General features: G+C 31.5%; 2 protein-coding genes across 2 annotated transcripts; both read right to left on the reverse strand.

The window, feature by feature from the left end:
- Positions 1-367: 367 nt before the first annotated feature.
- LOC109337671 (protein NRT1/ PTR FAMILY 5.1-like) lies at positions 368-3,062 on the reverse strand. The gene is made up of 4 exons (XM_019574693.1): positions 2,887-3,062; positions 2,439-2,656; positions 1,483-2,039; positions 368-1,354 (listed from the first exon to the last, which is right to left on the reverse strand). Exons 1-4 carry the CDS (start codon positions 2,987-2,989, stop codon positions 508-510), a joined length of 1,725 nt encoding a protein of 574 aa, XP_019430238.1. The 5' UTR covers positions 2,990-3,062; the 3' UTR covers positions 368-507.
- A 2,585-nt stretch (positions 3,063-5,647) lies between these two features.
- On the reverse strand, positions 5,648-9,388 carry LOC109337672 (protein NRT1/ PTR FAMILY 5.1-like). Its single transcript, XM_019574695.1, has 4 exons — positions 9,286-9,388; positions 8,305-8,522; positions 7,627-8,183; positions 5,648-6,533 (listed from the first exon to the last, which is right to left on the reverse strand). Exons 1-4 carry the CDS (start codon positions 9,386-9,388, stop codon positions 5,648-5,650), a joined length of 1,764 nt encoding a protein of 587 aa, XP_019430240.1.
- Positions 9,389-10,329: the final 941 nt, after the last annotated feature.

The raw sequence follows: 10,329 nt of genomic DNA on the forward strand, positions 1-10,329 counted from the left end.
ATCAGATTAAGAGAGGTCTACTGGTCGGGTCATGTCTTGCTCACCCCTAATTACAAATAAGTATTATAATGTTGGTCCTCATATCAATACAATACAAAAAGATTTGATCATCATATAAGTATAAGAGAATAATGTATCTCCTCATACCAGGAGATAACTTATCTCCTCCAGTCAATAAAAGTATGACATGTGTACTATTTTGTTTAGTTTTAAAAATATTTTTATAGAAAATGATGAAACATGACACATGTCATGATTTTACTGGCAGAAGGAGATAACTTATTTCCTTGTACCAAAAAATACTCTTTTCTCTAAGTATAATACAAAAAGAATTGTTTGATATAAATAAATAAATGTTAGTCCTAATTTCATTTTCATACTATTGTCCAAAAAATAATATAATGAAGCCCTAAAAATAAAACTACACATTCGGATTCTTATCCAATGATAGTTCAAAGTGAGACTATACTTACATTTCTCATTCCCTATTCACATTCTTCAGATCTGTCACACTATTCCTTCATTGCCCATGTCATTAACCTCTTTTGAGTTTTCTTCTTTGTAAATATATCCACTTGACACCCACAAAAAGACCCCAAAATTAAGTGTTGATATCACAAAAAGAAAGCCATAATAGTAATCTAGGTGACAATCATTAAGGTTGTTTCCTATCCAACTCTTACCAGCTATATTCCTTGTTACTTTATCTATCATATACACTAAAAATGTGCTAAAGAAGCTCCCAGAAGCTATAGTGCTCGTGTAAAATGTTGTGCCCAAACATTTCATTTCTTCAGGAGATTGATCATAGAAGAACTCATGCAATCCAGTGAGAAGAAATGTATCTGAAATTCCAAGTACAACATTTTGAGGCAATAACCAGAATATGCTCATAGGAACAATTTCTTCAGGACCAACTATTTGTTGTTTTTGTATGACATGCATTCTTTTGATTTCTACAGCATAAGTAATTGCCATAGCTATGACTTCAATGGCAATTCCTATGCCAACCCTCTGAAGCAATGTGATTCCTCTACGATTGCCAGTTTTTTGACGCATGAACGGTATAAAGTAATGGTCATAAATTGGTAGAGAAATTAGTATAGTAAACACTAGGAAGCTCCAAAGTGAGGCTGCAGGTATATGGAAGATGGAACCAAGGTTTCTCTCCATGGTTGTTCCTTGCTTGATGAAAATGGTTACTTCTAATGCCAAGATGTTGCTAGGAATTAACATTAGTAACCATATTTGAAACATCCTTAAAAGAAGCTTGATTCCTTCTACTTGAGTAACCGTGCATGGTGGATTTAAGACATCTATTTCACTTTCGTTTATTGCAGCCTTGTCTAAGAACCTGTAAGAAATGGAGTAATACTGCATTGAGATTTGAAACAATTAAGACATATCAGATTTAGTTTCTCAATTATCATTAGTCATTGGGCAGGACAATATATGAGACATGATTTGGGACAAGTGACTAACTTGAAATGAGAAGTGTGATGAATTTGCCTCTTTCCAATATTTATGTAATATGGCAACTCAATCTCATGCAGCTCTGAAGGGCTACTAGGGAGATGAAGCTTTCTATTTCTGAAAGCAACAACCATAACTCTAATAAAATCCCTTGTAATGCTGGTGGCCTTTCTAGCTTTATGCCTATATAATGGGGTACCTAGAAAAAAGGTAACAAAGGAAAGTAGAAAACCTATGGCTGATAAGCCATACCCTAATCCCCATCCAATTCTCTCTTGAATGTACACAACAAGAAGAGTGGCCACTAAAATTCCAAACGCTGTGGTAAACATCCACCAGTTGAAGAATGAAATTTTTGGACTTATTTCTTGAGGGTTGAAGTCATCAAATTGGTCTGCACCAAAAGTTGACATGTTGGGTTTCACTGCACCACTGGCTATTGCAATTGTGTATATTGACAAGTAGAATAGTGTTAGTTGTAAATTAGATGCGTTGCTGCAAATTCCATTTGTACATGTTGGTCTCAAGCTTTTCAGAGAAGTTGTCACAGCCAGAAGCACAAATCCCTGTGTACATATCATTTGTACTGAGATTTATAGCATCAAGTTTGATTTCAAGAAAAGAAAAAAATATTCAACATGACATCTCAAGTAAAAAAAAAAATATTCATTATTTTTTTATGATTTTGCTTCAAAGTTATTGGTGTGAGAATATGATTTGAGACGAACAAAGATATTTTATCCCAAAAAAATCTTGTCATCATCTCTCTAACCAATCAAACTTCATAAAATAATATAAAAATATTAGTTCTTATTTTTATTATTTTTCTTTTTAATTAAATGCAAATTTTAATTAGGTAGAGACAGAGTAAGACAAAAATGGAGATATCTGAATTCTTTAGGGAAGATGGTTGAGGTGACATACAAAATTGTGATTGTCCAATGAAAAGAAATGATACAACTTACAATGGCATATATGATCAATGAAAGAGTGATTGTCCAAAAGCGGCCCAGAAAAGAATCTGCTATGTAAGCACCAAGAATAGGAGTTATCCATGCTGATCCTGACCAATTATTGACATTGCTTATTGATGATATTAGGTCTTTGTTGAGTTGGGTTGTCATATAATTCACCAAATTTGCAGCTACCCCAAAGTAGGCAAATCTTTCCAATGTTTGGTAAACTAACATCAACATGCACAGAAAAACCAGTCATAATAGAGTGATCATCGTTTATTGAACAATCAAAGTTAGGATGGCTAACAACATTGATACATGATAATTGATACATCTATAGAGAGATGAAGAGAACGAGTAATAACATTCCATTACACAAATCCAAGCTTCTATTAATTCCTTGACACTCTTCAACAACATCTTATCTAAATTTTACAAATTAGTTCAAAAAGATTACCAAGAATGAAATAGCAAGCTTTCCATTTCCCAGTTCTAGAAGCAAGCACAGGACGTCCACCAAAATCCACTGTACCATCTAGAGTGTAACCTGTGTCTTCCATATGTGACAAATTATAGTGGAAGCAATTAAGACAAATGAGAAACCAAAGCAATACTATCCGTACATGATGTTGAGTAAATATATAATTAACATTATTTGTATGCACATGGATGTGCTATCTTACAAGATGTCTCAAACCATGTCTGATGCCAATAGAAATATATCAAATTAGTTAAAAAAATGTTCATTATCTCTTATGTTTTTGTTTCAATATTATTGATTCAAGATATAGTTTAGGACACCATTATGGACGACAAATTACATTCCATGTAGTTACCATAAACATTATTGATCTGTAGCTATTTTGCTCTTTGGAGTTACCCATAGGTAAATTAGATGAGTGTTATATTTTTTAAAATTTTGGTTTAAACATTAATGGTATTCCACAAGTGGTCGAGGTGAACTTGACATCAATCTCAGACAACGAAATTTGTTGGCCTATGTGACGTGCCTTTTCAGGTGCATTTTGTACCGTTGTTGCACCAACATGTGTGGCCCGTCCGAATTTACGAAAAGTGTTTTAGGGTGTTAATAATAACATTATTATTTGATGGTTTTGACCCTCAAGCAGCGAAAAGCTACCGAGAAAGGAATAAAACTACTTTGCAAATACATAATGTTAGATTAATTTAATAATTAATGTGGTCCATACGCATAAAAGTCACTAATCTGAATGAAAGTGTCTAATGTGATGATGGTTGACAATTAAATAATCAGATTAGTGGGGGTTTTGTCAACTCCCTCACCTCTCACTTCATAGGAAGTTTCCTTTATGTTAACTTCCCCAACTGATCTGTTTAAGGGAATAGTGTGTGGCAATTCCATTGAGAACATAAAGAATTCATTTTCTATTCTTAGGAACAGAAACTAAAAGCAAGAATAAGAGAGATCTTGGTTTTGCATAAAAGAAAATCCAGTGCGTTGTTATAGCGTGGAAGGAAGGAAACTGAGTTTCTAATCATCAAGAAACTCATAAGGGAAAAAGGAGAGGTGAAAACAAAAGACAACCAAAAAGTGCAGTATCAAAGAAAGTACCAACAAAGAATAGCAATGGAACTAATTCATTAACACTTAATCACATGTAAATGTCATAATGTCAATATCCAAAATTAAGGGTTCTTGTGAACCATTAAAGGCTCAATGTAAAGTTTCTCTAAAAGTTTTGAAATGTCTAACACATAACACACAAAAATTAATGAAAATGGAGGATCTTGATTCAAGCTCTTACTTTAGGACTGGTAATAAGAATGTTGGATAGGTACAAAGTTAAGCTATTAGAGACGGAAATCTTTTCCATCTCGAAATTTATATTAATAAATACTTTAAATTAGGATAAAACAAATGAAGAGTCTAGATGTGATTTGCTTTTGTATGTCAATATTTTTTTTAAATAAGAGTAAATTATGTTTGACACTACACCCTCCATAGTGAAATTATACAAACTTCCTTCCTTTTTTCACATTTATACAAATCCCTTCTACTCTATATACATACAATATATTGATTACCTTATCCTGACATTAGATGTGTGCATGATCTTTTAAACAAAATAGTTAATGAGTGTAATTAAGTTAAACTCTAAGGGTGTTGACCTAATTTACACTAATAACAAATAATGATGAAGAGACATTGACTCTTATTTGAACTTAACTCCGTAATATACCATATTTTTTTGAAATTTGTGTATGAGATTAAATAAAATTGTAACTTTTCTTCTCTATAACCATTTTCATTAGCAAATATATTTGTTAGTAAAATAAATGACGGTTCATAAGTATTCAGAAACTCAACTCAAAGTCAATCTCAATATGTTTTATTTTATCCTAAATACTTAAATTAGTTATCGCTAAAGATATAAAGTTATAGCCAATAAATGATTTAAACGAAATAATAGTTGTTATTTTCTTATTATTGCTTTAAAAGATATTGAATAAGATTGAAGATATAGTAGACAACTAGAGATCAAAGAAAAATTTAATATTTATATAAAAATAACTAGTAATATTATAAATAATGTAATAAATATGTATTTTTATATTATTGAAATGTCATTATTAACAATCGATAAAACATTTAGCTTATTTTATTTAGTAGGATGAAGAATGTTAAGATAATAATTCAACTTTTTATACTTTTTTTGTTTGGAATGTGTAATGGAGTGAATGAAGTATTAAAAGGAAAGATAATTTATTGTTTGGTACACAAAAGTTGGATTTGAGTTCCTTTATTATAAAATATGAAATTGTATGTGATAAAATTTATCTTGTCAACACTTCCTGTCATTTGCCACTATAATTTGGGTGAGTTATCCTCTCTAGGACGAGAGAGAAGAGTATATAAAAAAGTAAAAGAAAAATTATAATAATATAACCTTATTATCCTATCAAATATAATAATATGACATTATTATCTTTTATCCTACATACAAAAATTATAACTTGTCTCTTCATTATTGCAAATGGACCTATAATTTGTCTTAACTAAAATCCAACTTGTATATTGCTTTTCTTTGTAATTGATTTATTTTATCATTGGTTGTTGATTGACTTCCATTCTCTTCAAATACGTCTAGAGACTAGTATTTGACACACTTGGAGGGGGCATGTCAAATAAAAAAACGAAGCCAGAAAAATAGACCTAAACATTCGGATTCTCATGTTTAAGTTTTTACTACTAGTAACTCAGATTTGGATGTCTTTCTTCTAGGCTTTTCAATCTCCATGTCACTCACTTCTATTGTATTTTCTCTTTTGTAAATGTATCCACTTGATACCCACAAAAAGACCCCAAAATTAATTATAGATATCACAGAAAGAAATCCATAATAGTATTCTAGGTGACAGTCATTGAGGTTGTTCCCTATCCAGCTTTCACTACCCATCTTCCTTGTTAAACTATCTATCATTGTCACTAGAAAGCTGTTAAAAAAGTTTCCTGCTGCTACAATGCTAGTGTAAAATGTTGTGCCTAGGCATTTCATTTCTTTCGGGGATTGATCGTAGAAGAATTCATGCAATCCAGTGACAAGAAATGTATCTGAAATTCCAAGTAGAACATGTTGAGGCAATAACCAGAATATGCTCATAGGAACTATTTCTTCAGGACCAACTACATGTTGCATTCTGATAACATGCATTCTATGCATTTCTACAGCACAAGTAATCGCTATTGCTATGATTTGGATGGCAATTCCTACGCCAACCCTTTGAAGCAATGTGATTCCTCTAATATTTCTAGTTCTTTGACGCATGAATGGTATAAAGTAATGGTCATAAATGGGCAGAGAAATGAGCATTGTAATCACTACAATGCTCCAGAGAGAAGCTGCTGGTATATGGTAATTGGGACCAAGGCTCCTCTCCATAGTTGTGCCTTGCTTGATAAAAATGGTAACTTCTACTGCCCAGAAGTTGCTAGGAATTAGCATTAGTAACCATATCTGAGACATCCTTACAACAAGCTTGGTTCCTTCAACTTGAGTCACTGTGCATATTGGATTTGAGACATCTACTTTGCTTTCTTTTATTGCAGCCTTATCTAAGAACCTGTAAGAAATAGTTCACTATATAATTGTCAAATTAAATTCAGGAAGCAAAAAGTGACAAGCGGATAAAATAATTGTCATATATTAACACGTGGATAAAATAATAATTTTAAAAGCAAAAAGTAATAAAATGGAGCATTCTGATTGACTTGGGACATGGAATGAGACAACATTTAGAACAGGTGATCTCCATAGGAAACTCAGACATTCGTTCTTTTTCACTCAACTCATTCTCCCTGACCATCAAACTAACTTATGACTTTTCTTTTTTTTAATTTGTTATGGGTGAGATTCGAAACCATAACCTCTTTCACTTTGTTCCTTACACTCTTTCACCTTACCCATCAGACCACCTTATGACTTCATTTTGATATAATATTTTCTTATCTATAGGTAAATAACTAATCATTTTGAGGGTGTGTGATTGTCATCTAACAACTGTTGCGTATATGAATTAAATATTTGGCCAAATACAATATTTGAGGATTCAGTAGGGTCTTACACAATATACACATACTAAATCATTGTACTTGGCTTGTTTTCAGGGTTTTTACATGAATACCTTTTTACCTAGGGGTAATGTAGTTTAATTATAATGATATTTTATCTTTGATTGAGTTTACCTAGAGGATATTTTGAGAAAGAAAATGAGTTAGCCTGATGTATTATTATTCAGAAATTTTAGTCATGTTGCCATTATAATTATAAAGATAAGACAAATCGACTTTTAAGAGAATATAAAAGTACAACACAAACTTATTTATTTGATTAAATTTTTCTAAAGTAATAATCTTTTTGTAGAGTGAGAAAGTGAAGATTTACCACCCAATCAACGGCATATAGATTCCAGTCATCACTGAATGATCCAAAAAATATGATTTTTTAACTTTAACTCAATTCATATGAGCAATTTTTTACTCAAAAAGAATGACCAAAAGTAAATTTTGGACTAATAATAAAGTTGTTGTTAAGAGATAATGAAATTAACTCTTCAAAACAATCTTTTCATTTGAGAGGAAAATTTGACTATATCTACCATCTCTTGTACACTGGACAATCATTTTAAAATAATAAGCAAAAGTTGATTGGCTAACCTGAAATGAGGTGTGTGATAAATCTGTCCACTTCCACTGTTTATGTAATGATGTAACTCAAACTCATGCAGCTCTGAAGGGCTATTAGGAAGCTGAAGCTTTCTATTTCTGAAAGCAACAACCATGACTCTTATGAAATCCAATGTAATGCTCCTTGTCTTTCTAGCTTTATGCCTATATATTGGGGTGCCCAAAAAGAAGATGAGGAAGGAAAGAAGAAAACCAATAGCTGACAAGCCATACCCTAATCCCCAACCAAATCTCTCTTGAATGTACACAACAAGCAAAGTGGCAACTAAAGTACCAAATGAGTTGTTAAAGGACCACCAGTTGAAGAATGATACTTTCAGCTTTTTATCTTTGGGATTGAAGTCATCAAATTGGTCTGCACCAAATGCAGACATATTGGGTTTAACTGCACCACTACCAATCATTATTGTGTATAGTGACAAATAGAATAGTTTTAGTTGTAAGTTAGATGCTTTGTTGCAAATTCCATTTTTACATGTTGGTCTCAAGCTCTTTAGTGAAGTTGTCAAGGCTAGAAGCACAAATCCCTGTGTACATAATCATACTATGAAGTTTTATTATAAGGAAGAAAAATAAGAATTGCAGTTGATGTGACAAAAGACTGCATATATTAATAAAGACAAAAAAATATTAGGAAATAGAAGTTACTATGGCGTATATGATCAATGAAAGAGTGATTGTCCAGAAAGAACCCATAAAAGAATCTGCCATGTAAGCACCAAGAAATGAAGATATCCATGCTGAGCCAGACCAGTTATTGATATTGCTTATTGATGATGTTAGGTCTTTGTTGAGTTGGGTTGTCATATAATTCACCAAATTAGCAGCCACTCCATAGTAAGCAAATCTTTCCAATCCTCGGTAAACTACTAGCATTAATACACACATATACAAGAGTAGACATGATAATAAAGTGATCATGACTTATTTTCAAGAATAATAATTCATTTTTTTTATGAATTGTCTTGGACCAAGTTCAGGATATGCACATCTTTTCATAAGAATGAAAATCATATGTGACAAAGACCATGTCTTTGATCATATCTTATCCAATAAAATTTTGACACATTATAAAAAATTAACATATTATTTTAAGTTTGTTTTTCATTGTTGAAATTTGGTTAATAAATATCGAAGTTTTATTAGATAGAACAGAGATGAGAACAAGTTTTAGAGACAAGTGATTTATATTCATTTATATAATTGTCGGGACAAATAACTCGTACTTAATTGTCATATGTATCTCAACAAAGTCTTTTTTTAAGTTATCTCATCTAATTGAAAATTTTCATGCCCACTACTTAAATTTGTATTACCCATTTGTTACTTATGAAGAATTCTGTGAGCTCATTAAAAATTCGGATAACTTATTCTTAGTGAAAATTAATTTATTTTTTAGCGAGGTAATTATTTCTTATTAGTAACAAATGAAGTTATATATAAAAGTGAGTATAGAAAATTTATTTTCCACACCAGCACACCATAGTTAAGTCCAACCTTCAAGCACAAAAAGGGCTAGGGAAGTTATAAATAGAGTGATAACATTCTATCACAGAAATGCCAACCTTCTCTTAACATTCTTAAATCAACATTTTATGTAAAACTTGGAAAGCTCGTTAGAAATTTTACCTAGAATGAAATAGCAAGCTTTCCATTTCCCAGTTGTAGAAGCAAGCACAGGGCGTCCACCAAGATCCATTGTGCCATCTAGAGTGTAACATGTATCTTCCATGTGATACAAATTATAGGTGATGCTATAAAATGCAGGAGGAAGCTATATTATTGATGAACGTAGTTGAGTAAATATATATATAATCAACATTATTCCCCTGTATCATATGTATCTAAAACATTATTATGAAGAAATGGTAAAATTGACCAATGTTAAATATGAGAATAAAAATCAATAATATAGCTTTCAAAATCATATCGTATAGTTATTATCAACGCTCAAACTCATCACAAATTCGAAGGGGTAGCTTGATGGTGCCACAAAATGCAAAAATGCATCTGAAAAGGCACATAAACAACTAATATTTTTATAATGTCATTTTTAGGTTTTATTTTAGCACTTGAGTCGATAATGCTCTTCAGGTGGAATAAATAGTGTATAGATATGGTGTCTTTTAGCCACAATCATTCAAATACTCCCGTAACATTAAAGTAAGAGTAAATTAGGGATTTTAATGAAATTATATAAACAACTTCTTCATTTTTAAATATACACAATTAATTTCTAATCATATATATATATAAGTTACATTTATTATCCTTATGGAAGAGATAAGTATAATTTTTTAAATAAAAAATGGTAATGAGTATAATTAAATTAAACAAAATATAATATATTGTAAAGACAAGTTCAAATAGTAAAAAAACCAATGTTTATTCATTATTTTTGGTTTGTTACAAATTGTATCAATAATTTGAATAATGTGTTTGAATTACTCTTATATTATATTGTAACTAACTAAAATAATAATGAATAGATATTGACTCTTCTATTATTTGGACTTGTCTTTATAATATACCATTGTTCCTACCCGGCGAACCGAAGAGACACATGCTTGGTCGCCGAGGTGGGACCCGCGTGTTGGGACCACCAGAGTTGACCTTAGAGACAGCATACCTTTAGTACCTCACCAACCCACCTGCCAGCATGGCAGACAAAGT

This window comes from Lupinus angustifolius, unplaced genomic scaffold (genome assembly GCF_001865875.1).
Source record: "Lupinus angustifolius cultivar Tanjil unplaced genomic scaffold, LupAngTanjil_v1.0 Scaffold_9_133, whole genome shotgun sequence".
Classification (NCBI taxonomy): Eukaryota; Viridiplantae; Streptophyta; class Magnoliopsida; order Fabales; family Fabaceae; genus Lupinus; species Lupinus angustifolius.